The sequence below is a fragment of the Suricata suricatta genome, chromosome 4 (assembly GCF_006229205.1).
Source record: "Suricata suricatta isolate VVHF042 chromosome 4, meerkat_22Aug2017_6uvM2_HiC, whole genome shotgun sequence".
Classification (NCBI taxonomy): domain Eukaryota; kingdom Metazoa; phylum Chordata; class Mammalia; order Carnivora; family Herpestidae; genus Suricata; species Suricata suricatta.
This window is the reverse complement of record NC_043703.1, coordinates 138,932,465-138,958,705: the sequence shown is the minus strand read 5'-3', so window position 1 is coordinate 138,958,705 and position 26,241 is coordinate 138,932,465. Positions and strand designations below refer to the sequence as shown.

Below are 26,241 nucleotides of genomic sequence, written 5' to 3'. Positions count from 1 at the left end.
CCCCCACATAATAGTAATATTAGTAGTAATAGCTTTCATAATAACAATAGCATCAACAACACCAAATAACACTTCTTGGCATTTTACTGTGTACCAGGTTATGAGTGTAGCACTTCACATGAAGTATTCCATTTGATCTCAATCAAAATTAAATTCAGTAGGGACTTTTATGATAAGTTACATTTTACAGATGTGGAAACTGAGTGTCAGAGAAGATATAACTGACCCAGGTGACAGGGCTAACCGGTGGCAGGCTCAGGACTTGAGGTCAGGCCCAACTGACTCCAGAACCTTCCCTCGTGCTTTATAGGCTACCTCTCTGAACAATTCCTGTAGTGTTGAGAGTGGGGCATTTTACTTTATAGCTCGAATATGTTGCCTTTCATTAATATAAGCACATTTGATATAGCACATAAGATGCTGATGACCACGCTAGGTTTAGGTGTTGGTTTTTAAAATTTCATGTTCCACCCCTGCATGCCATCTTTTTAATGTTCTGCATTCTCTGAAATTATTAAACCTTGAGCTTCCACATTCAGCTTGAGAAATATTTCAGCAGTGTAAATAAATAAGTAAATGTGATCCAACATCATCCTTTATCCCTTCTAATTTGCTGTAGCTTTCTCTGGACCTCTATCACACAGAAGATGATATTTACAAACTGTCATTGGTGCTGGAGCCTAGAAATTCTAAATCGGTAAGTGGATTTTTTTTCTAGGGATCAGTGCCAAACAGAGACGATGTCATTTACAGCAATTGGCTATTACAGTGATGCTTTGTGATATGAAGACTGAAGAATTTAAAAAATCTATATTATTCCATTTTGCCAGTGGAATAGCTTAGCTCTGATAGTTTGAGGATGATTTCTCATCAGAGGTTAACAAAGAAGAACATTATTCCCAATTCCTCTGCTTATTTTTTTATCATCTATGTGCTGTGTCTCTCTAGAACTTGCCTCCCTATATGCCCTCCCCCTCAACAAAACAGAACTCAATGTGAAACAGCGTTTTAGACTCTTCAACATACAATTCCATTCTGCATAAAATAAAGTTTAATAAATTTTGTATAACCTGATCATAATTCACAACTTTCTCAGCTCAGAATTTCAGTATCACATTAGATTGTATTTCAGTTAATGGCTGACTCCTAGCAAAGAAACATTATATGATAAGATTGAGGAAATTGCATTACTGAGTGTACCCTGGTCATTAGTTTTAGTGAGTGGACTGTATCTTAGATATGTTTTGCCCTCATAAAAGAATATCTGGGTAAATTTGAAAATTGCAGCCAGGATGAGGTTTGCATGTTCAAGGAAAAAATGTCTATGCTTGCTTCTTAGACTCGTATCCTGAGATAAAGGTCTCATGACTTACCGTCTTACCAGTTGAACTCTGTGGGATGTTGCCAGTGACTTGGACCTTCAGTCTGTCACCGTATTCTGATTTGGCAGCATCAGCCCCAAAGAGGCAGAATGACCGTGAGGGCTGTTTTCTGGTGCAGGGAGGGTGTGCCCTTGGGTCCGAGTCAGTTGACCCGGTAGCCTCTTTTCTTAAAATAGTGAGTGTGGGAGCTCCATCAGCGTGTTCACCTCTCCTGCCAGTCCCCAGAGGCTCATCTCCTGGGGATACTGAAGAACAGAGCCATGTAGGAAGATACAGCAGAGGCAAATGGAGGAGCGAGAGCTAGTCTCTACCAAGTTAGCATAACTAAGAGTAGAGAGAAAGGTAAAGTTATTGGAAAAAAGGAATTTGTGAGCTCCCCATTCCTTTGCTTTGGTGTGAAGAAGCTGAGCATGGTGAGGCAAGCTGTATGTGTAAGCCCGTGGTATTTTCACCTCTTCACACCTCCCTTTGCCTGGAACAGAGCTCTTTAATTGCTATTGGTTGGTTCTTGGATACCTGGTGGGGCATCATATCCATGTTATCTCATTAACCCTGTTAAGGAAACTGAGTCTGGTGAGCATCGGTGTCTCACATGGAGCACTAACAGCCAGAAGGTGGGAGAACCCTCAGGCACTGGGATGTGCCCTCAGGCCTGTCTGTCTTCAACACCTGTGATTTTTTTTAATGTTTATTTATTTATTTTGAGAGAGAGAGAGAGAAAGAGAGAGAGAGAGAGAGAGAACGAACACAAGTGGGGGAGGAGTAGAGAGAGTGAGACCAAGAATCCCAAACAGGGTCCACACTGTCAGTATAGAGCCCAACATGGAGTTCGATCTCATGAACCGTAAGATCATGACCTGAGCCAAAACTAAGAGCTGGATGTTTAACTAACTGAGCCACCCAAGTGCCCCAATGCCTGGGCTTTTTTTTCTGCATGAGGCTGCCCGTTTTTGCCTGCCACCCCCCTTGTATAGGAACATGACAAGAACGACCATTTTAACACACTCACCGAGTTGTGCCCTTTAGATTTATTTTTAGGATGGATTTTGGTCAATTTCAGAAGATATTTCCATCTTTTTATCTTTTGTAAAAGTGTAAACTCTCAAAGCCCCTTCCTTCCAAGTGCTAAAATCCTATGAATCTATGAAAACACATTTCCCAGCCCCTTTCTGTCTATTGTCTAAGTGGATTGTCACCCTGTTTTGTGCTTAGATTTGACACATGCTGCCACTAGAGAACAAACTTCTGTCAGGATGAAGGTGCTGAGAGCCTGTAACCTCAATGTGCTCACCTTTGGTGCTGGTGGACCTCACCAGAGCCCCGCCGTGAACGTTTTTCTCTTCACAGTGCACCCTCATGTCTCACTGGTTCTTTGTGTTTTATTTGGTGTCTGAGTTTTTTCACTCAACTCTATGTCAAAAGATATACCTCACAATTCCACTTACAGAAGAGTTAGGTTGAAACAGCTTAGCTTAATATGTACCAATGTTCTAATGACTTAGAACCCACATTAAAAAATAATACACATATGTTGAAATCAGTATGATATTTTAGAGGCACCTGGGTGGGTCAGTCAGTTAAGTGGCTGCCTTTGGCTCAGGACATTAATCTCACAGTTCATGAGTTCGAGCCCCACATTGGGCTCTGTGCTGACAGCTCAGAGCCTGGTGCCTGCTTCAGATTCTGTGTGTGTGTGTCTGTCTGCCCCTCCCCTGAGTGCACTCTGTCTCTGTCTCTCTCTCTCAAAAATAAACATTAAAAAGATATATTTTAGTTTCATTCTTAAATAACCATAATTACTTACTAATGGATGCATGTTCTTGTTGGGCATGGAACAATTTCTTAGATTTTAGCATCAGATTAAGTAGAGCAACCTTTTCTCTTGTTCCACATTGATTTTTTTTTTTTTTTTGCTTCAGAAAGATTTGATACCATTGAAAGAAATACAGCATGATTGAATGGGTGAACTGTAAACCACTTCAGGCTGGTGGCTTACATGGTGTCTGACAAATACTGAGTACTGCATATTTATTTGGGAGTTTGAAATATCTTTTGGTATCTCTGGGAGTCCACTGCAGTGTTCTGGATGGGACACCTTGTTATACAGTTTGGGAACCATGGGTTTATCCTTCATCAGATGAATATAATGAAAAGCTTGGTAGAAAGAGTCACAATGTGTGAGTGAGTCTATGTGTTGGTGATCATAACCAGATGACAGGTACTTTTTGGTCCTGTTGGTAGCCCGTAGGATACCACCAACACCCACCTCAAAACATTGCAAGGGGCTTAAATCTAATACAGTCACTCCTTAATTTCTCTTGCAAACATGTTTATCCCCAATTCCGTATCAAATAAAAACCTGCCAAAACAGATGGGCATGCATGCACCAGCAAAAATATTTACATTACAGGAAGGTCCTGGGGAGAGGAATAAAGTATATCACACTCTCGGCTTGTCTCCCAATAGGATTGTGTTTTGTCCTTGTGTTGTGTAAACATGTTATGCATTATTGCCACCCTCTTGGCCACAGTGTTTAGTGAACATGTCTTGCAAGAAAGTGGGAAAACATATGGAGAAAGCACGTTCACAGAAGAGGCTAGAAAGGCCTAATTAGCCAAGTGGTGAAAAGTGATTAAGCATTTTGAAAGAGATGCCAGCATGAGAACATAAACTTGGCCATTCACATGGGCCCGTTTACTGCACACGCTACAAGTTTATTACCAACACCAAGTATTAAAGTATTAGATAACATGTGTTTTATTATATTTTGCATTATACAAAAATCTGTATGGATTATTATATGTTTTAAGGATGTTTTAGTAATATTTGGGGAACTTGGATAGAATTTTTGAGTGGGCTAAGAGAGCAACATACTTTTTTACATTTAAAATAATGGAATCTAGGCTACTGCTAAACAAAATACACTCTCCACACATATATTTATTTACAGATTAGTTTCTTTAAAAATTTTTTTTCAGAACACTTAAGTGCTCCATATGTAAGTTTGTGGTGTATTATTAACATATAAAATGTGTATGTCCTTCTCAATGTGCCTAATTGCTCAAGGTCTAAGATAAAGTTGAAGAATGTGTTTCTCCTCCTGTCAGCAGCCTACCTCCCCTACGACACCCACCAAGCCTGTGGTGCCCCTGGAGTGGGCGTCAGGAGTGATGCCAAAGCCAGACCCCACAGTCATCAACAAGCACATAAGGAAATTAGTTGAGGTAAGCGATTGAGAAGGAGTAGAGATTGAGAACGAGAAGGGCGTTTCTTTCTCTAGAATATTCTACAGTTGCCCAAGAGTCCACTGAAGTCAATGAAATCAGCCCTTAGGCAGGTAGGATCAATTTAGCAGACACTGAGTTCTACCTAGCATTGGCCTATGGGCAAGAATCCCCCCCTCCCTCGAAAGCCCTTTCCCCGTTCCTGTCATTCTGGTCTTACTTACTCAAATACCCTCAGCTATTTCCAGCTCCGTTTTCCCAGCATTTGATGCCTCCATCATTGCCCCTGCAACTTGAGGGACTGTTTGGGGATTAGAATCTACTCATTAAAAACCCATGTGGGTCCCAATAAAATGCCCAACAAATTGAAATCCTTGAAGGTAGGAAAAGATCCTGTAAGATGCATAGTTTCTCTTGCTGTTTGTATGTAGTAGGGGTCTGGGACGCATCTTCACAATGCCATTTAGGTCAGAAACAGCACTTAATGATGGGCAAGTGTCTATCAGAGTTTTAATATAGAAAGAAAAGTAGAGGCTCCTATATGGGGAAAATTGAAACATAGTTGGCACTAAAAATTATGACCCCTGATTAAACATCTGCCTTAATTGATTGGTATGATACAATATGATCATGTCTTTGGGATAGAATAAACTTTTTGCCCAGGGTGGATGTTTAAAGGAATAGAGGGGGTGTTTGGGTGGCTGAGTCAATTAAGCATCCAACTCTTGATCTCAGCTCGGATTTTGATCTCAGGGTCATGAGTTAGGCCCTGTACTGGGCTTCATGCTGGGTGCAAAGCCTGCTTAAAACAATAAAACAAAACAAAACAAACAAACCTAAAGAAAAAGAATGTTCTTCATCTTGGATCATGGAACTATGATACATTGGAAGAAAACTTCTATGCAGCATGTGAGGCAGCAAGGAAAGTTCAGGAAGGGTGAGGGAAGGGGCTGAGAGGCCGTAAAATCAAGGGGAGGCCCTGTGTTGATGTTGTATAACAGCCCCAGCTTGGAACCAGGGAAGGTGGGGCAGGCCTCCAGATCTAAAAGTTGCAGCTCAGGAAGGTCTAGAACCAGGAAATGATAGACACAATGATTCTCTCTTTCACTCTCTTCCCTGCTTTTCTCTGAATGCTCATTCCATTTATCTGCAGACAGACTTTCTTTGCTATACAAGGGGAGTCTGTGTCTCCCTCCCCCACTTCCCTTTAATCTTCTATCTTATTTCTCTCCAATTCCAATTTCATGGAGGAAGGTTGGCCCAGTTTGGATAAATTGCCTACTATTGGTTCAATCAAATGAAAGATTGGATTTTATTATGCATTCCACATTAAGAATTTACTTTGAGAATTCTAAAAAAAGAATTGTACTTTGAATATAGATATGAATATGGATATTAGATTATAAATAGTAGGTACAAGTAGTTAATTTTAAGGAACTTTTATTGTAGATAAGTATTGTATTGGTTTTGGGACTTGCAAAAAATCCTATAATGTTTTGTGATTTTGCACAATTCAGTTATCTATAAATAAACTTACAATGGGTCCTAAACAGTCATATTTTTAAGTAATTTGTTCATTTATACCTTGTTTGTTTCCCAAAATATTCCTGAAGCAGCTTGCAACATAGATCAATATGGAGAAAATAGAATAGAGAGAAAGCATTGGGAAAAGGGAGAAAGACTCATTATAATCTGTTTGCATATGTGTGCTCCTGGGGACAACTTAACAAACCTTTTTGAAAACCCAATTTAACAGATGGTAATGGAAAAATCCTTTTATTTTTCTATGATTATAAAGAAAGGCAGAGTCATTGTAAATATACAAGGTTTTTATAAAATATAGAGAATACAAATTTTATTTTCAGGCCTTGGGAATTCTGCTCTCCAAGGAGAACTACTGATAATTTGTAAACTATCTTGTATGACTTTATTCCCCCATTAACACACACACCCAAATATGTCTTTGAGCAGCATTGTTCAATTATTTTCCTAAAACAGATTCCCATCAGTGGAATTGCTGGGGCAGAGAGTAAGCATTGACTGTCTTCCAGAAAGATTGTGGCTATTTACTTCATCAACTGATATGAGAGTGTCTATTTTCTCATTCTCCAGGAAATTACCAATTATTTTAATGTTTTCCAATCTGAGAGGTTTGAAAAAAGCTTTATTTGTGTTTCTGTTATCACTAGCAGAATCAAGGGTTTTCCATAAACGTTTTGGCCACTTGTATTTTTACTTTGGTGGTCTCCTGTTTTTCTTTTGTGTCTTTGCTCTCATATATACTGGAAATAATCTTCTCTGACATGTATTTTCAATTCATCATTTGAGTTTTTTTATTCAATTATTCTGCATTTTATGTAATAAAGTATTTTTGTAGGGGCGCCTGGGTGGCTCAGTTGGTTGAACATCCAACTCTTGATTTGGGCTCAGGTCATGATCCCAGGGTTGTTGGATCAAGCCTGCATTGGGCTTTGTGCTGAGCATGGAACCTGCTTGAGATTCTCTCTCTCCCCCTTTGCCCCTCTCCCCTGCTCAGGTTCTCTCTCTGTAAAATCAAAATTTTTTAAAATTATTCATAGCTTTTCACTTTGATGTCATGTTAAGAAAGGCCTTTCCCACTCAAAGATTATAAAACATAAAAATTATTTTTGTCTATTTACCTTTCATACTTTATTGCTTTATTATTATTTTAAAATTTTTTAATGTTTGTTTATTTTTAAGAGAGAGAGAGAGAGAATGAGTCAGGGAGGTGCAGAGAGAGATGGAAACACAGAACCTGAAGCAGGCTCCAGGCTCTGAGCTGTCAGCACAGAGCCCGACATGAGGCTTGAACTCATGAACTGCAAGACCATGACCTGACCTGACTGAGCCACCTAGGCACCCCTCTGGCTTTATTTTTTACATTAAGATATTTAATGCATCTAGAATTTAGTTTTGGGCTATTGATTTTATAAAATTATTAGCCCTTTAATTCAATAGCAATTATTGGATAATCTTTAATTTCCCTGCGGATTTGAGAAGGTACTTTTTGATATTCTAAATTCCTGTATATGCCTAGAACTATTTCTAGACTCTGTTCTCTGTAGTAAGTTACTGTACCATGTTGTTTTGATTCATGTAGCTTTGTAGATTATGATTCTAATGGGGCACATTCTCCCTCATTACTTCTTATCTTAAGCAGTTTTAGGCTTAACCATATTTACTTCAATTTGAACTTTAGAATCAATTTGTTCATTTAAAACAAATTGCCACTGGAATTCTGATTGGAATTGCATTAAAAGTATATTTGAATTTGTGAGGAGCACCCAGGTGGTTTAGTCAGTTAAGTGTCTGACTCTTGATTTTGGCTCAAGTCATGATCTCATGGTGGTGAGATAGAACTCCTCTTCAAGTCATGATCTCATGGTGGTGAGATAGAACTCCTCTTCCTGGAGCCTGCTTCATATTCTCTCCATCTCCCTTTCCCCCTCCCCTGATCATTCTCTCTCTCTCTCTCTCTCTCTTTCTCTCTCTCTCTCTCTCTCTCTCTCTCTCTCTCACTTTCTGTGTGTATGTGTGTATCTCTGTCTCTGCCTCTTTCTCAAGAAACCTACATGAATATTTTTAAATAATTTAACATTTTAAAGCTTCATTTTCTATTGTCATGGTTTTGGCATTTGTGAATTCACCACGCTTAACTCTTACTAAAACTGAGGTCTCAGTTTAGACCTCACTTTCTCTAGGAAATCTTTTTTTTAATATTTATTTATTTGGGGGAGAGTACATGTGAGGGAAGGGCAGAGAAATTGGGAGAAAGGATCTAAAGTGAGCTCTGCACTGAAAGGCTGACAGCAGTGAGCCCAGTGTGGGGCTCAAACTCAGGAACTGTGAGATCTTGACCTGAGCCGAGTTGGATGCTCAGCTAACTGAGCCACCCAGGAACCCCTCTAGGAAACCTTTTAAAATCTCCCTTAAAATCCCCCCATAGCACCCTGTTTTTATCCTCAGCATTGCACTTATCTTATTATACCATAAAGGCTTCTTGATTTCATTGTTTCCCATTGGATTCCAAGCTCCTTGGTAGAAAGAACAATCTACTACTTATCACTGCTTTCCCAATAACAAGTACAGAGTCTGACTCATACCTAGTTATTCAATAAATATTTGTATTTCCTTTACAGTCTGTGTTTAGAAACTATGACCATGACCACGATGGGTATATCTCCCAAGAGGACTTTGAAAGTATAGCTGCCAATTTTCCCTTTTTGGATTCCTTCTGTGTCCTGGACAAAGATCAGTAAGTTATAATTTTGTCATATTTTAATGCAACTGTCCTGAAACAGAAAATTAGTGTCAAAGGAGAACACGGATGCCTTTTTATAAAAAAAATTTTTTTAAGTTTATTTATTTGTTTTGAGAAAGAGAGAGAGAGAGAGAGAGAGAGAGAGAGAGAGAGAGCATGAGCAGGGGATGGGGAGCGAAGGAGGGAGAGAGAATCCCAAGCAGGCTCTGCACTATCAGCACAGAGCCTGATGTGGGGCTTGAGCTCACAAACATGATATCATGACCTGAAGTGAAACAAAGAGTCAGAAGCTTAACCAATTGAGCCACCCACTTACCCCAGGGATACCTTATTATTCATCTTGACAGCTTTAATCCTGGTGGGTTCATGAGCCAAGTCTAATGTTTCACTGAGTTTTTTTCTCGGTGTTCACAAATCTGCCTGTTGGATGACATCATAGGGCAGGCTACCTCATCAGTGTCTAGTGTGAGTGCCCATTTGCAAATGAGCCCAACTCTCCATTCCCCATGTTACTTCTACTTTGCTATTTCATCAATCCCAAAACCTCCATCAAGAAAAAGTGGAGGAGAAATATAGTTACATCTAGGCCAGTAGAGTCCTCAGCATCAGTGGACATGAGGGCAATACTAAAACTCAGCAAGTGAGTGAAATTATTTTAAATTACTTACGGTCTTCAGAAGAGGAGGTAATGTCTGCACATAGCCAAGACATGTCCTTGCTTTTTCTCTTTGCGAGCTCAAAGGTTGTTTTGATCAATGAAGGAAAAGTATATTTCTCTTGAGCTTCAAATAATTCATAAAAAAGCAGATGACTGTAGAAGCTAATATCCAGCTCATTGGAAAATAATGATGATGAAATATATATTGCAGAGAAACACTGGCCATTAGTAATTTGACTGCTTCATTTTTAATTGTGTGAGATTAGTTCTTAGTTTAAAAATCATCTATAATGAGATGCTATATTTTATACTGGTGAAATCTCCAAATTATATCACTATAAAATCCTTTAATATTTGTGTCGGTGTGTGAAGTTTTTGAAAATTAAATCTGTAGGTAATTCAGTACGCTAAGGCTTTCCTTGATACTTTATCTATCATAAACATCTTAAAATTTTAATTCATCTTCATTGGAATTCTAGAACAAAGAATACTTTAAAAATAAATACTTAGAAACATAAACTTCTTTCACAGAATGAAATTTAAGTTACCTGCTAACTGTCCACTCCCCTTAATTTGTTTCTGTCAGTGACATGTAGGTAGGACATAAACTTAAAAATCACTTCCTACTCTTCATTTCTCTTTTTCAGCTGATTCTTTAGATGGATATTACACTGTGCCAGCAAAGATATGAATATAATTTTTTTCTAAAAAATGAAGGTTTGAAATATTCATAGCTTACATGATTTTTCCTTTAGCTACATTGATGTTGTGAAGCTCATAGGCCATGCAGGAAGAGATTGTAGCAAGCTGTAGATGTGGTACCAAGATTCAGAGAACAGTTTTGGAGACACAGATAGCTAGGTCTGCAGCCCAGCCTTGGGAGCTGGAGTCCTGGGTGTGGGAACAAACGCAAAGTTTAAAGGAACATGAGCTTGGGGCCTGAGGAATGTAGCTTCAGGGACTCTTCTTTCTACATACAGCTGAAAGAAGTAAGTAGTTCTCGCAGGAGAGCCAGAGCAGGAGAAGCATGGTAGGCAGGAGGGAAACTGTAGCTATGTGGAATCACAGGGTCACATGGAAGAGAGAATGTGAAAAAGGAAAACAAAAACAAAACAATACAAAACAAAAAGCTGTCCCCATGTCATGATGTCATGATGTCATGTGCAGCCAAGAGGTCAACAACATCAAGGAGTGAGAAAAGGCAACTGAGGATGTCCTTGTGACAGTTTCAACAGAGTGGTAGGGTCAGAAGTCTGGTTATATGGAGTGAAGAGTAATCAATTGAAGGAAATAAGGAAAAAACAAGAAAAAACCTCCTTGAAAATCCTTTTGAAAATTTTGGGAGTAAGAAAAGGAAGGGGAGGAAAGACAGGTGCTAGAGTTGGAAGCGAGGTTGAGGACAGATGTTTTCCAAGGAGGAAGTCACGAGTATATTTGTACACAGAGGAAGGAGTGGGTGAAGAGACTGAGCGGAACACAGAAGGAGCTGTGTCTTTGGAGGCTGGAGAGTGGGCGATGGGAGCATGACTTCCTCAGAGACAGGAGGACCCAAGGGAGGACAGATGAGATATAAAGGAATTCTGAATTGGCACGGAAGGGTGCGGTCTCCAGCACCTGCTGGTATGGAGAGGAGGCAGCATGAGGATCACCTGTATCAGGTGGATTTGATCTTGGCAAACAAGTCTGATTCTGTGTGGGTGGGTGCAACTGGCTGTGAAGAGGATCTGGAAGAATTGCTCTAGCAAATGGTCTGTAAGCCAGTAAGACATGAACGAAAGATTACCACTAGCAGTGGCTTGAATGACAGCAGGCTGAATGAATTTGAGAACGGGGGGCCCAGTTATTACAGTTTTCTGCCTTTCTCCAGCAGGCTGATTCCTGCACATCCTATTGCTAGGTTAGGGCTAGAAAGGAGATATCCTTAAGGAAGCTACTGTTTGGTAATGAAGGAGACTTTCTGTGCTATGGTGCTTAGGACACACACATATCTTCTTACTCTGAAAGCCTTTATGCTGTCTTTCAAGATCCTCTCCTTTCAAACAGAACAGAGAAGTAAACACTCCCTACCTGCTTTTGGCCACAAAGGTTTGGGAGGTTGGGTAATTAAAGTGTGCCGGCCACTTGGCAACGTGGTCTTCAAAGATTCTCCCTTTTTTGATTCTCTTTACAGGGATGGCCTAATTAGTAAAGATGAAATGATGGCGTACTTCCTGCGAGCTAAGTCCCAATTACACTGTAAAATGGGACCAGGATTTGTCCATAATTTTCAGGAGATGACCTATCTCAAGCCAACCTTCTGCGAACACTGTGCAGGATTTGTAAGTCTGTTTTCCATTATTTCTCTGGTGTGTAGTTATTTGTACAGCATCCTGAGAGCGTAGGAAAATAATACACCAACAGAGTGCATTGTGTGCTTAAATCAGAAGTAAAATCTGATGGCTCCCTGAAATTAAAAATTAAGTTAAAAACAAAAGCAAGATCTGCAGTTTCACTATGTTCTTTCTGGGATTGTTGGGCTGGAGACAGGGAAGGATGGAGAAGCCTGTTAACTCAAGAGAGCAGATTGTCTCTTAATCCCTGCCAGGAAAGGTTCTGCCCAATGAGCCTTGGCATTCATTACTGATACTCATAGCAGGTGCAATTAAGGGGTGTATTTATCTTAGCCAGTTCCTCCCAGTTCTTGTTTCATGTGGTATCAGTCACTAGACATCCATCATGCCGTGGCTCAATAATTCATAACTCAAAAAGGAAAAAAAATCTTTCTGGAGGGAAGATGGTTGTAATAATAAATAACATTTACTTGGCACTTGACAGTAATAAAGTACTTCCATAGATGTTAGTGTAACTGGTCCTTATAACTAGCTCATGACATGGACATTTTAGTCTCCCCATTTGCCTATCAAGATATAGAGGTCCAGAGAGGATAAGTCAAGCTTCCCAGGATCACACAGCCAGTAATTCCCAGAGCTGAGACTCAAACATCAGTGTTCTGACTTAGAATACTGGCCTCTGCCTATACCACCAACAGACGAAAATCGCTCACTTCTTTTCTCTGCATTTGATAATTCTTTGGCATCTAAAAGCAGCTTTGGCCTTGGTATTGAACAAAGACTCATGGGTCCTGAAAGTCTACTTGACACCCAAGGTGTCAAAGATGGAAATGTGATCTTCTAGGAGAGGGTGGCCTAGCAGCCAGCATGACTATCACTCCTTAGTCCAGATTCCAGAGCTCAGTTACGTTAGCTTCATTCAGCCATCATGTTCTGCTGGTTCCTTAGTTTCTCCAAATCTTAAAGCAGCCTGAGCTCTGAAATCAAAGGACTGTGGGAAATCATCCTTTATAGGATGCCTTATCGACATGAGTTCTCTGTCTCCCGTCCTTGGCTGGCACCTGACCCAGAGCCTCTTCCTGCCTTGTGTCGTCTCCTAGTTATTAAAAAAGCATTATCAGGGGCGCCTGGGTGGCTCAGTCGGTTAAGCCTCCGACTTCGGCTCAGGTCAGATCTCACGTTCGTGGGTTCGAGCGCCGCGTCAGGCTCTGTGCTGGCAGCTAGCTCAGAGCCTGGAGCTGCTTCCGGTTCTGTGTCTCCTTCTCTCTCTGCCCCTCCCCCTCTCATGCTCTGTCTCTCTCTGTATCAAAAATAAGTAAAACATTAAAAAAAAATTAAAAAAAAAATAAATAAAAAAGCATTATCAAGTGATGCCCTGACTCGCCCTCCTGTTGGACTGGTTCCTACAGCTATGCAAATAATGTGCCATATCTGGATATTAGAATGCTTCTTCTTAAATCTTATCCTTTCTTGTCTTAGATTAATGGCTTTTGCTTACACACAAACTCTCAGGAGCAGTGGCTTCCTGTCTTTCCCTCATGTGACACAATCTTCTTTCCCTACTTATTAGCACCAAGACCTTGCCAAGTGACTTCACCTCTCACTAGCCCAGTCTATATATGCATAATGTTACACGAGTTAATACATATATAAAAAAAAGCTTAAAACTGTGCCTGTCCCCCAGCAAAAATTCTATAAATGGTAGCTCTCATGATTATTATTGTTATCCCCATCACCACGGGCTCAGGGAGGAAACAATTTCTTATCACTACAATGTCTCCCAGAGATGGGACCTTGCAAATGATTTACATTTTCTGGGTTACCCCACTCACCTTCTATAGAAGAGAAGCAAACTAGATTATCTTCAAGATCCCTGTAACTCCGACATGATGTGACTGTCCTGACCCCACTTCCGTTCTCTATACGGACTGCTCCGTAGGGATTCCTTTTCCAGTCATTGCAACCACCAGGGACGTTGCTTCCAGGTAGTTAGGTGTCTTGATGGTCCTTCCTGTCCCAAAACACACCTGAATCTTAATAATATATTCTGAAGGACCCAATAGCTTTTAAGACTCAAATGAATTGCTTTCCCCTGGTGGAATTTCCTTCTTAGAAAGAGGGTAAGGATCAGTCTTCCTGGTGCCCTGGGTCACTGCACATTGGCAGCTATTTGTTCTTCTCATAGGTGACCTCATGCCCACACTCAGAGCATTGTTCCCCTATAATACATGTAAGTGATGATGCCCCCATCAGCCCCTGTCAGCCACTGGCTCTGTTTCCTTAAAAAATCATTAAAAAAAAAAACAGATATCAGTCACCTAACCTAACCACTAGAAGGTAAAAAATGGAGTTTTCCCAGCTTGAGCAAATCCCTCTGTGTTTTTCACTACTGATGTTTCCATGTTCCTGGGCCCCACATGCAGTATCCTGGGAGGCACAGGAAAGGATGTGGTATATCAGGGGGTTGAACTCACCCCCATCAGGATGATCCCCTGAACTACCTGGGTGAATGCCCCCTCCTTAAACTGGAGGCCCTCACACATCTCTCCTAGGACACTTATCACTTCCTACTTGATTGGCAGAATCTGAGCATTTTTCTGCATCTCCCACAGCCCTGGAACAGACCAAACACTGAGCGGGCAGAGTACGAATACATGAACAAACAGAAATTCCCCTTTTCTGTATTCTTTCAAGGTACCAGTACTACTTGGAAAAGAACCTTGCACAATGAAAATGCTTTCGTGGGCTACGCACGCACTGTGTAGGTCACATAATTTCCCGTGCGGCATACCAGGAGCAGCTAGTGTGATTGAAAAGAAGGCAGAGGGAGCGGGGGCTTCCAAACACGGTGACAGTCTCCCCGTGGAATTTTGCTGAGAGCGCATTATATCAAAATCCAGTCACTGTACCCACATCAGTGTCCCAGCTCAGCTCCCAGTTGGCTTTCAGAGAAAAAAGGGAAGCAAAACTGTGATCTGCCAGCCCCCAGCTGGAGTGAGCTAGGAGACAGTTCTTCTGACAGGAAGGGTGTTAGGATCGGCTACATCCTGTTTGTGCTCCACCAAACATCATGCCTCCCAGGACTTCCTTCTCTCTGGCCTCGTTTTTTTTCTTTTCTTTATTTTTCAGATTTTAATTCAGATTTTCTGACGTTCTTTTGTCTCTTGTTACAGCTCTGGGGCATAATCAAGCAAGGATACAAATGCAAAGGTAAATAAATAATGTTACAACTTTTAAGTCTGACATTTGGGGTGGGAATCAAATTTGTCTCATGAACCCCAGAAACTCTTGGCATCATGGAGAACTTGGGTCTTAGGGCCACTGGCAACTGAAAAGTGAATGTGTCCAGGAAAAAAAAAAATCCCTGGAGATTTGGAGATCCCAGACTGGACTTCTACAGGTTGTGGCAAGAGCAAGCAAACCGCCCTTACCAACCCACACACCGTGGCCCCATCTCCAAGATGTCTTGGGAATCACCAGCACACAGTCAAGGCGGGACTTCTGAAGTGGGCTGGGCATAATGAAAATACCACCTAAAGGAACTGCCTCCCTCTTGCGAATAACGCACACACTCACTACCGCAACGTGGAAGCTCTTCCTTTCTCCACTAAATAACAGATGCTGCTGAGAAAAGAGAAGCCTTGAAAAAATATTTTTGTCACTTTCAATGAATTTGTTCATATAGTGCCCCATTCAATAGACAAATAAATATTTACTTGATAAATGCAATATATATGCATACTAATAGGCACTTAGGAATGTGTTGCTGCTTGAACATATATGATCATTACACATTATTGGTGTTTAAGAAATTGCTGGATAGTTTATGCAGACTATTTGTGCTGATGATTTTAAGAATCTGATAATGCTCTTGAAAGATATAACTACAAAAGGAAACATCTTAATCACAAAATGGTTTTAGATTAATATTATTCCCTTATGATGTCTTTTTTTCCCTCTAGCTATCTTTCAGGATTTGGCCCTTACTTTGCATGAACAGAGAGCATCCCTGAACCGCGATGGGAGCCAATTTCAAAAACCTTCCCTTGGGGTGTGTGGGTGGCTCAGTCAGTTAAGCGTCCGACTTTGGCTCAGGTCAGGATCTTGCAGTTCGTGGGTTTGAGCCCCACATCAGGTTCTGTGCTGACAGCTCAGATCCTGGAGCCTGTTTTGGATTCTGTGTCTCCCTCTCTGACCCTCCCCTGCTCGCACTGTCTGTCTCTCAAAAATAAATAAAACATTAAAAAATTAAAAAAACAACAACCTTCCCTTTAGTTCTTAGTATCAGTTGTCTTAGTGTAACTTGGATTTCTATTTACAAGCAGCAAGAAACTGCAATATCTTATGGCCCAGCCATAGTTTTATTCTAGTTTCTGCCCCTTATCCCCTAAAAGGAAGCACAAACACACACACACACATTTTATGAAGATGAAAATCAGTTAAACCCTTGGATCATCATCTTTGTGCATATGGTATTTCATTTTCTTTAAAAAATTTTTTTTAATGTTTTTATTTTATTTTTGAGAGAGAGAGTGAGAGAGACAGAATATGAACAGGAAAACACCAGAGAGAGAAGATGGAGACACAGAATCCGAAACAGGCTTCAGGTTCTGAGCTGTAGGCACAGAGCCTGATGTGGGGCTCAAACTCACAATTGGTGGGATCATGACCTGACCCAAAGTTGGACGCTTAACTTATTGAGCCACCCAGGCCTTCTTGTTATTTTCTCTTAAAGGCACATAGAGTGAAAAGATTAATTGAAATAGACTGAACATGTCATTGTAACTTAGTTTTTCCATGATGTCATTAAAAGAGCATATGAAATAAGACCCTTTGGGGGAGAAGTGAGTATTGGAAAGAATTAGAAAGGTCTTCTTCGATAGTAAGAAAGAAATATACTCTTTACAATGTTCATATCTGTTCAGTGATTCTATGGGAAATGAAGGATCCTCTGTAGGAAATAATTGTGTTGCCTTCTTCCAAAGCAGCCCCAATTTTCTGCCCCAAGTAGTAATTAATATTCTTTCTTTTTTTAAAAAAATATTTTTATGTTTAATGTGGGCCTGAAAGAGAGGAAGGTGGGGAGACAGAGGATCCCAAGCAGGCTCCATGTTGTCAATGTAAAACCCCAATGCAGGGCTTGATCTCATGGTACATGACTTGAGCCGAAATCAAAAGTCAGGTGCTTAACTGACTGAGCCATCCAGGTGCCCCTATTCTATTTTCTTAACTGAAGCATTCTAATAGGAGATTTCATAGAGTCTGCTGCCATTTCAAAGCCATAGTCAAATCTGGGAAATGTTATTGGGCATAAGCCCACCTTGTTTTCTGTTTCTATGCAAAGAAGAGGAGGCGGAGATAAGATCACTGGTCTGGAGATGCATCTGGGGGGCTCAGTCAGTTAAGTGTCTGACTCTTGATTTGGGCTCAGGTCATGACCTCACTGTCATGGTCGAGCCCAACATTTGGCCCTGTGCTGACAGCGTGTAACCTGCTTGGGATTCTCTGTCTCCCTCTCTCCGCCACTCCTCTCTGTTTCTCTCTCAAATAAATAAGCTTAAAAAATCACTTGTTCTAGAAAAGACCTGGAGGAATGAAGAAGAATCAAAGAGTGCAGGCTAATATGAATAAAGGGCCACCTCACTACAGATGATCAGAGGCAGCTGTTGGTTCTGGGAGACATTAGAAGCTGAGGTTTCTTTCCCTCATTCTGGCTCAGGGAGCCTCTTGGTGGAAAATCCATCTTGGCCTGGGAGCACTCCAGTCTCATGGACCTGGCATTTAGTTTTGGGCAAAGGCAACTCCCCACTTAGTCTCACCCTTGCTTGTTTGCTCCCCAGCATCCTAATGAATCTGTAGTGGAAGAAGTTGAGCAAATGTGAGAGGAACCCCAGGAAGGCTAGTGAGTCCCACTAGCTCTTTTCTAGCCCTGGACAGACCCTGTGGGCCGGAGCTGGACTCTGAGTCCACATGGGAAGGAGCAAGGGGAGGGCACAGCCTATGGCACAGGCTCCACCCTGGAAGCCCAGTCAGCCCCAGACGCACATGGCTCACACTAATCGTCTGTGGTATCTTGGGATTTTTCAGACTGTGGAGCCAATTGTCACAAACAGTGCAAAGACCTCCTGGTTCTGGCCTGCAGGAGATTTGCCCGGGCACCCTCCTTGGGCAGTAGTCATGGGTCGCTGCCTGGAAGCCCCTCGTTGCCCCCAGGTAATGTCCTCTGCTTTCTACCTCAGTTTCTTTCTGTTCGCCTTCCCACACCTGGACCTCCTCCACTGGGTCCTGGATCTGAAACTGGTCAGAGTCATTATAAATGCCAAGGCCAACTTCAGGGCGAGTGGCGTGGCTTCTCTCTGCTTTCAGGTCTCACTTCTATGCAAAGCATCTGCAGCTGGCTTGGTTCTGCCTCTGTCTGTCCCTCTAGGGCCTCGCCCATCGGACTCCTGTTGTTTGCTAAGAAGCGATCAGATGTCAAATAATCACAACAGTCTTTCCCCTTCCAGTGCAGGATGAAGTGTTCGAGTTCCCTGGTGTCACTGCGGGACACCGAGACCTGGACAGCAGAGCCATCACATTGGTTACAGGCTCTTCTCGCAAGATCTCTGTGAGGCTGCAGCGCGCTACCACCAGCCAGGCCACCCAGACCGAACCTGTATGGTCAGAGGCTGGCTGGGGGGACTCGGGATCCCACACCTTCCCCAAAATGAAATCCAAGTTCCATGACAAAGCAGCAAAGGACAAAGGTTTTGCCAAGTGGGAAAATGAGAAGCCCAGGGTGCAGGCTGGAGTGGGTGTTGTTGATCGGGGCACTGAGTTTGAGCCTGACCAGGATGAAGCAGATGCTGGTGAGACCAGACAGGATGGTGAGGTCAGTGCTGGGTCAAATCACAAATGAAATCACAAGAGGGAGACTGAAAGGGGCCGAGATGAGCATCATAGTCTGGGAGGCAGCCTAGTGTTTCTGGGGACTGAATGGTTGGGCATTAACACATATCACTTTTTGTCTTGCTATTGGCTGGGTCAATGATCATGGGAAAATTACTTCTTCTCTTTGCACCTGTTTCCTCATGTGTAAAATTGAACCAGATGGGGAGCCCTTGGGTGGTACAGTTGGCTAAGCATTTGATTCTTGATCTTGGCTCAGATCATGATCTCATGGTTTGTGGGTTCAAACCCCACATCAGTCTCTGCATTGATGGTGCAGAGCCTGCTTGGGATTCTGTCCCTCCTTCTCTCTGTCCCTCACCCACTTGTGCTCTCTCTTTCTCTCTCCAAATAAATAAATAAACTTAAAAAAAATTGAACCAGGTGGGTTTTAAAGCTAAGTGAAGTCTGCCATTTGTGTCCTGAAATGATGTCATGGGGACCCATGATTTACTATGTGTTATCCAGTAGACCAGGACTCTTTACCAATCAGCTTAGTTTCCTAAGCTAAAATCAGGGCCCAAAGTGGGGAGTAGGGGGCAGTAGAAGCAAAAAACTTGCAGAAAGAGAAAAGTTGGAAATTCTTGCCCTCACTAAAGAGAGAGAGAGAGAGAGACAGAGACAGAGACAGAGACAGAGACAGAGAGACAGACGTTTGACAGCATTATGGAGAAGGGGGAGTGAGAGTCAAAGACAGGGCAGACCCAAGGTTCTGTAAGCCAGGCTCTAGCTCTTTGCAGAAATTATACTCACACCATCCGAAGAAGCAGGTTGGGAAGCATATGGAATTTGTTAGAATAAGCTGAAAATATAAATTGATTCAAGATAGACTTAGATAAATTTATTACTCAACAATCCATAGTGTATTAAGAAAAAAGATTTGGGGAAATTGGTGTCATATTCCTAACCTTTCAAGCCATGCCATGGAGGGCAGCCATTGCGTCTCCATGGAATCATTCTCATAAACAGAATTATTGGGTTAGGCAGGGACCGTATTAGATCGAGCCAGTGTTCTTTATTCTTATGGGTGGTCCTCTGCATTCCACTCTTGAGGAGACCTAAACACACTGTCTCCATAGTTTCCCCTGATGAGAAAATCTCCAGTGACCTTTAACCAAAATTCCTCTAGTTCCTTCCTCATTGAAGACAATTAATAAAAAGGCCATGAATTATCTTCAGTCTTATGCAGTTTATTTTAAGTTCCTGCTGAGCCATTTCTTTTCCTTTCTTGATAACACAGACTTTTAAAAACAGCTGTGTTGAGACCTACTTTGTGTACTGTAAAACATACTCATTTGAAGTGTATAATTCAATGGCTTTTAGGAGTCACAGAGATGTACAACCATCATTGCAATCTAATTACAAAACACGTTATTCCCAAGTGTACCCATTAACAGTCACTGCTCATCTCCCCTCTCTCATTCCAGCCCTAGGCAACCAACTAATTTACTTCCTTTCCCTATAGGTTTGCAATACCAACTGTATTTTTAACATTTCTTCGTTGATCATCTTGGCAAATCTTCAGTCCTATCCTTCCATTTCTTTGACTGGCCTAGCATAGTTCAAGGTGGGAATATAAAGGTGAATAAGAAAATGTTCCTGGTACCAGGACAGAGGAAGATATCCTGGGGGAAGGGTCTTAACTTGAGGTTTAAAGAAAGGCCTCAAGGAGTTCACAAAAATGCATTACATTTGATGTGAAAGTATACATGGACATATGCTCATTTCTGGGGAAGGGTCCACCTCATTGAGCAGATTCTAAAGGGGATCTGTGATCCCAAAAAAGTGAAGAATTATTTTGTCAGATTTTTTGGATGAAGCCTGAAATTCTGCTTGTCACCCTATTACCACCTCAACCTGTGGAGGCCATTTCCATGAGTACTGTGGGTATCATTGAAATCTCAGGAAAAACAAGAGCTTCAATGGGTAGGGTCATGGGATGCGTACCTAGAAGTTTCAAGATGGTGCACACCTTGTGGGCCATCTCTGAATTCAGAGGAGTACCTGTTTTTGCTCAACAAATGGTGAAACTAGCCATGAGCTCACTTCTATTCACCTAGCACTCTTCAAGGTACTTCAACCTTGCTTCTGGCTTAGAAGAAATTCACAGCCTGTTAGATGCAGGGCAATAACTTACATGAGTAAGATTTCCAGATCTTCAGTCTCTACAAGGAAATAGAGACAAAGATCTGGATTTTTTAAAATTTAATTTTATTCTTTGAAAATGGAATATTTATATTCAAGTGTTGTCTTACCCCTTCAGGTTTCTCATGTATAAATCATGGAGACGGTTCATGGACTACTAGTCTTGAATTTCACGTGTGCTAATTAAAGACTGTACATTCGTATATAAAATGTGTATGGTATACAGTCTCCTCCTCATCCAAATCAGTGACAAATGAAAAGACATTTACCCTTGTTTAGGGGAAAAAAGGAAAGAGGAAAAAATGTGACAAAATTACACCAGAGTTGAGTATGTAGACAAAGGGGTTTTCATACTTAAGAATTTTTTCTGCCAGGCAAGGTAATGAATGGGACTCAGAGAAATGATCTACATATTTATTATTCAGACTCAGATGGTGTTTATGAGTCCTATGAATAAAAATGGCACACTGACAGAAAAGACAGTGTTTGTGATCTGCATATTTCCTTTGGCGGAGTTCCAGGATTTACCTTCATTTTAAAATTCAAGGGTGTGAATATTTAATGCAACCATGGATATCATTTCATCAATGATCATTGAGCCCCTGGATCGCAGGGACAAGATAGCAGGTCATGATTATTCTATTGGCAGTAAGAATATATGTGTGTGTGTGTGTTTTATAATGCTTCTTTGTTTTCCATTATCGTCTGCTAAATTAAATCTAATTAACAAATATTGAAGGGCTAGGAAATGCTGGACTAAACAAAGTTTAATATGTTTATATCTCTCTCCTCTCTCTCTATATCTATTTCCACACATACCTAAAAAGATACATATCTTTTGTCCTTACAAGTTTTCTCAGTGCCCTTATGCAAATTTACCTTGTGGATTTCTAAAAGGGAAGCCTCAAGAAGAAGCATTTCATAGACCAGTGTTTTGTGGAGTACCCGTTAGGGAGCATTAATGTAAGCATCCTTGTTGGACTCTAAGATTTAAGATTTCATGTGCTATGTGGACTATATGATCTTTTAATTCCCTCTAAATCTTGAGAGTACAAAGTACTGATCATATGAGTGTTCCCGCAAATGTAACTGATAAACTGCTTTCCAGGAACATTCTTATTTTGTTAAATGCAACCCAGCCTTACACCACGTTCTGATTTGTTTTGCAGGATGGCTGACCTCAGGCTGGGGACACCTGAGGCAATAATGTTGGCATTTGGAAGGAGCGAGATGAGAAAATCTGAAGAACACTCCAACTCAGGAAGTTATCTGAAAAGATATCTTGGGCTTTTACTGACTAGTGACACCACGGGCTCTCCCTGATTGGACTAAGGGACAGAGGACTTCCCCCGTGAACTATTTATTTCCTCCCCGGGCTCTGGTGAGGTGTCACAAAGATTAGGTGACGTAGCTGGTAGTTTTCTCCTGTGTCTTTCTCAAGAGCCATTTATATAGGAGTGAAGTGAATGCTTTTCTGCTTGTACTTGATACTCATTCTCTAAACTCAAACTTTGCTTTTTTGTGAGAATATTATTTCAGTATTTTTATAAACTTGTGGTGGGGGAAAAGTCAATTTAGAGGTCTTTTTTTTTTTTTCTTTTTGTGCTTTTTGGATGGGACCAAGACTTGTTTTCTAGAAGGACATGGAAGCTCTTCAGATTCTGGAAGGCAGTGGTTCTTCTAACCCAAGGAGATGTTTACATTGCTCTTACCGTACAGTTGCTATGATGATATGTAGTAAGTCATACATTTATATTCACTTAAGTGTCACCCATTCTGCATCATACGGAAGCTATGATACAACCATGAACACTCTCATGATATTTATAATTGCCATGGGAGAAAATTACATATACTTGTCTTATCTGTCTAGGTTTAGCTATCTTTCCCAAGACTCTTGTTAAGACTCCCAGTAAGAAATGTGGATACTGTTTACAAAATCAATTAAAATTTGGGGGGATAAAATCTAGGAGAAAAACAAACCACCAAGCAAACCACTTAGTGAAATGAAAAACAACCAGTAGTCTCTAAAAAGCCAAAAATAGTCTTAAGAATTTTTGTTACCAAAAAAACATTTTGGTGGTGAAAGAGAACTTTTGTCTTCTTCCGAAGAAACCGCCATCCATAATTAAAGAGTCCTAGAAATCCAATCATCAGATCTCACCTTTGATTAACATTTTATTTCAGCTTTTCACACATCAATATTTTAAATATCTTCCTTTGACCTAAATAACTAGACGTGGGTCTGTTTTCTACATGATTAGAGAAGAGAAAACTGTTCAAGGTGTTCAAATATAGAGATGAGATTGAGTCAGTGGGCAAAGTGAATGGCCTGCCATCTCGTGGCCAGGGAGAAACTGTGCCCACGGAAGTGCCCCCTCTGCATTGGGAGATGAAGTGTGTATCCCACCGAAGACTGAACCTGTTTCCCTTAGGGGTAGTCACTTCAGTAAAGAAATGCCTTTCTTCTCGCTTTCTGTTAGGAAAAATTGAGGACGGTTCTACTCCGCCTGCTCTGGGCAGGTCTTGTGCTATATACACAAAGGCAAAGCAACACCTGATCTCTGCCCTCGGGAGCTAAGGACCTGTGGACCTTAAGACAAGATGGTTCCTTAAAGTTCAGTTTCAGATTTGCGAGAATGGACTTAATTGTGCCAAACACGCTGAGAAATCAATGTGCAGTAATACTGCAAATTAAATGAAGTTATTAGTTGAGAGGGCTTTGATGAAGCTACATGATAAGAGAACTCACCATTTTACAAAGCCCCTCAGAAAGCAAGAAGCCATCCCTAAGTGTGGGCTCTATGTATATATAGTACCTATTCCTATTCATAAATGCAGTGAAATACATGTTCACAACATTAAAAACAGAAAATGGCAATTTCAGTACACGAAACATTTCTTGTGTATGTTTTTTTTTTAATTTTAAGAAAATTCGGGAAGAAACTTGGATTGTTCTTTTTCTTCTCAAAGCAATTATTTTACTCATCACTGAGTTTGGGTTATTTTTGAGATTTCATATATAAGAAGAGTTTTATATTGTCAGCCTTCCTGTGACAAAGATACTAAATGTACCCCGAATAAAGAAAACAAACAACAAAGAAAATAAAACAAACATATTTATGTGTGTATATGTGTATACATATACACACATGCATACACTCTCACACACTGTTATTACTTTGCTGAAGCGGAGTCTGTGTCCACAATGAAGCTACTTTATAATTTTGATTCTATTATTTACTCACGACCAATGGTGACTCTGACGTTTCAATCTGTCAATTTCCTATAATCGGTAAAATGAGTAAATGAAGCAAACCCATGGAGAAGTGAAATAAACTATGTTTGGTTTCTCCAGACCTTCCTTCTGTAGATTTGATGATCACTATCACCTTTGTAGGTGAAAGGCAAAAGCAAAGCCAAACTCTTAACAGTGACTAGTATGCGGCACCAGGAAGGAATGTGTTAGATGCTGCAATTCATTCTAGAGGGATGTACACATCATACTGATGCTTTTTTTAGGTCTGCCTAACCAGAGGGTGGCCCTACTTGGTACTGAACAGTTTTTGTTGAGTGGCTGCCTCCTGAAGCAATAATGTCCCCCAGGTCCATGGTAACAGGGTCTTTGCTGTTTAACATCAAAGGCAGGACTCCTGCAGAAGGGAACACTCAACTGTTACCTTAGCATTCCTAAAATAAACACACTGGATTTTGACTGAGGAGGTAAATTCAGTCAAATGAGATAGAGCAGTGTTCCTCTGGCATGCAATCTACAGAAAAATCCTGTTTCTGCCGGTTGTAATCCTGAGACCGTAGGCAAGCCACGTGCATCTACCTGAGCCTCAGTTTCTTCCTGTGAGAGGAGAGATTTCCCCACCTTCCTCAACAGATCTCATGGAGCTATTGTAAATATCAGGATGAATAGTATATGTAAATGTCAGGTTGAATAGTAAATGTAAAGACCTTATTAGTAATACGCTAATCTTACTCTGCAGTTAAGCAGGGTTCTTTTCTAAAATTGTCTGCAAGATCCCAGACTATATGTTTTCGTGACTGTGTGCTTTGGAGGCTCTAAACCTAACGTTTAACTAAATTCTGTATCAACAAAGAATGACTTAAACAGAGAAGTATACATGAAATGCATTCTTAATCCTGGCATGTGTGTGGAGGGTTGATTCTAGTCTGTTTCCTAATATTGGGTATTCTCTCTTTGAAAATAGGTAGACAAGATTAAGAAACCAAATGCATAAAATGTAAATGAGTTTAGAGAAATATAGGTCAAAGCGTAACTATGCTTAAGGATTTAGTGTAATAGAGACAGGCAAGAGGAAAACGATTAACTTTTAAAATAAAAAGTACACCATTTATTTGATAACCAGAATATAGTTTACAACTACTGAAGGTGGTAATCAGGAGAAACTAGTTGGAATTTAAGACTCCTCAGGAAATAGCTTCCCTTAAGTGACATCCAAATCTTGGTTGCTGGGGACTAGCGGGTACTCAGACCTCAAACAAAACTATCTGGTTTCTTTTTAAAATGTTAATAACGGGTTCTGGAATTCACATCTATTCAGCAACAAAGTGACTTGCAGTTTATACAAAATAGCAAAGGGAAGGCATTGCTGGGGGGCGATCTGTAAGGCAGCAGGCCGAACACTTCAAAAATGAACCGTCAGGGCACCAGGGAGTTCTGGAGCAAATGAAACACAGCAGCCAAATGTGATGTTGTAAACCTCGATGGGACTTTATTTATCAAAAAATAAATAAAGCAGACACTTGGCGGGCAGCAGTTAGGGAGACTTAACTGTGAGCCACAGCAGCCGCAGCGCCCGTGGTCTGCAGTTCGGGTTTCCGCAGGTTCAGTTACCTGCAGGTGATACCATTAGAAGCAGGTGAGTCTCCTTCTGACCAATTGTCAGAAGGTCATAGGTCAGTGGTAGCCTTATATGACCCCTCATCACGACGTCTAACCTCACTAGCTTGCTCCCCTCACCTCACGTCTCCTCACGCAGGCACTGCATTCTCTCACATCACCACAAGAAGACCAAAGGTGAGTACGTACAACACAATAAGGTGTTTTGAGAGACAGGGGCGCCTGGGTGGCTCAGGCCGGTAAGCTGACTCCTGATTTCTGCTCAGGTCATGACCTCAGGGTATGTGGTTTTGAGCCCTGCGTGGGCGCCATGTTGATAGTAGAGGCTGCTGGGAATCTTCTCGCTGCCCCTCCCCCATGTTCTTTCTCTCCCTCTCCCCCTCTCCCCCTCTCCCCCTCTTCCTCTCCCTCTCTCTCTGC

At 41.1% G+C, this 26,241-nt stretch overlaps 1 protein-coding gene and 1 long non-coding RNA gene across 8 annotated transcripts in view; one reads left to right on the top strand and one right to left on the bottom strand.

Annotated features, from left to right (window-relative positions):
* Nucleotides 1-23,844, top strand: part of RASGRP3 (RAS guanyl releasing protein 3) — a 127,653-nt gene extending 103,809 nt beyond the window's left edge. For 4 of the 7 annotated variants that reach the window (XM_029937966.1, XM_029937967.1, XM_029937965.1 and 1 more), the window contains 8 exons: nt 620-697; nt 4,490-4,606; nt 8,767-8,882; nt 11,717-11,864; nt 15,050-15,086; nt 17,964-18,089; nt 18,383-18,747; nt 22,118-23,844. In XM_029937966.1, coding sequence (XP_029793826.1) covers nt 620-697; nt 4,490-4,606; nt 8,767-8,882; nt 11,717-11,864; nt 15,050-15,086; nt 17,964-18,089; nt 18,383-18,747; nt 22,118-22,126 — 996 coding nt within the window. In that variant the 3' untranslated portion in view covers nt 22,127-23,844. Of the gene's footprint in view, nt 1-619; nt 698-4,489; nt 4,607-8,766; nt 8,883-11,716; nt 11,865-15,049; nt 15,087-17,963; nt 18,090-18,382; nt 18,748-22,117 lie in introns of those variants that run through there. The other 3 variants (XM_029937969.1, XM_029937970.1, XM_029937971.1) reach the window with 3 other exon arrangements.
* Nucleotides 9,212-10,346, bottom strand: LOC115290171. The gene is made up of 3 exons (XR_003908000.1): nt 10,286-10,346; nt 9,557-9,670; nt 9,212-9,308 (listed from the first exon to the last, which is right to left on the bottom strand). It is a non-coding gene; the product is annotated as an uncharacterized LOC115290171 (long non-coding RNA).
* Nucleotides 23,845-26,241: the final 2,397 nt, after the last annotated feature.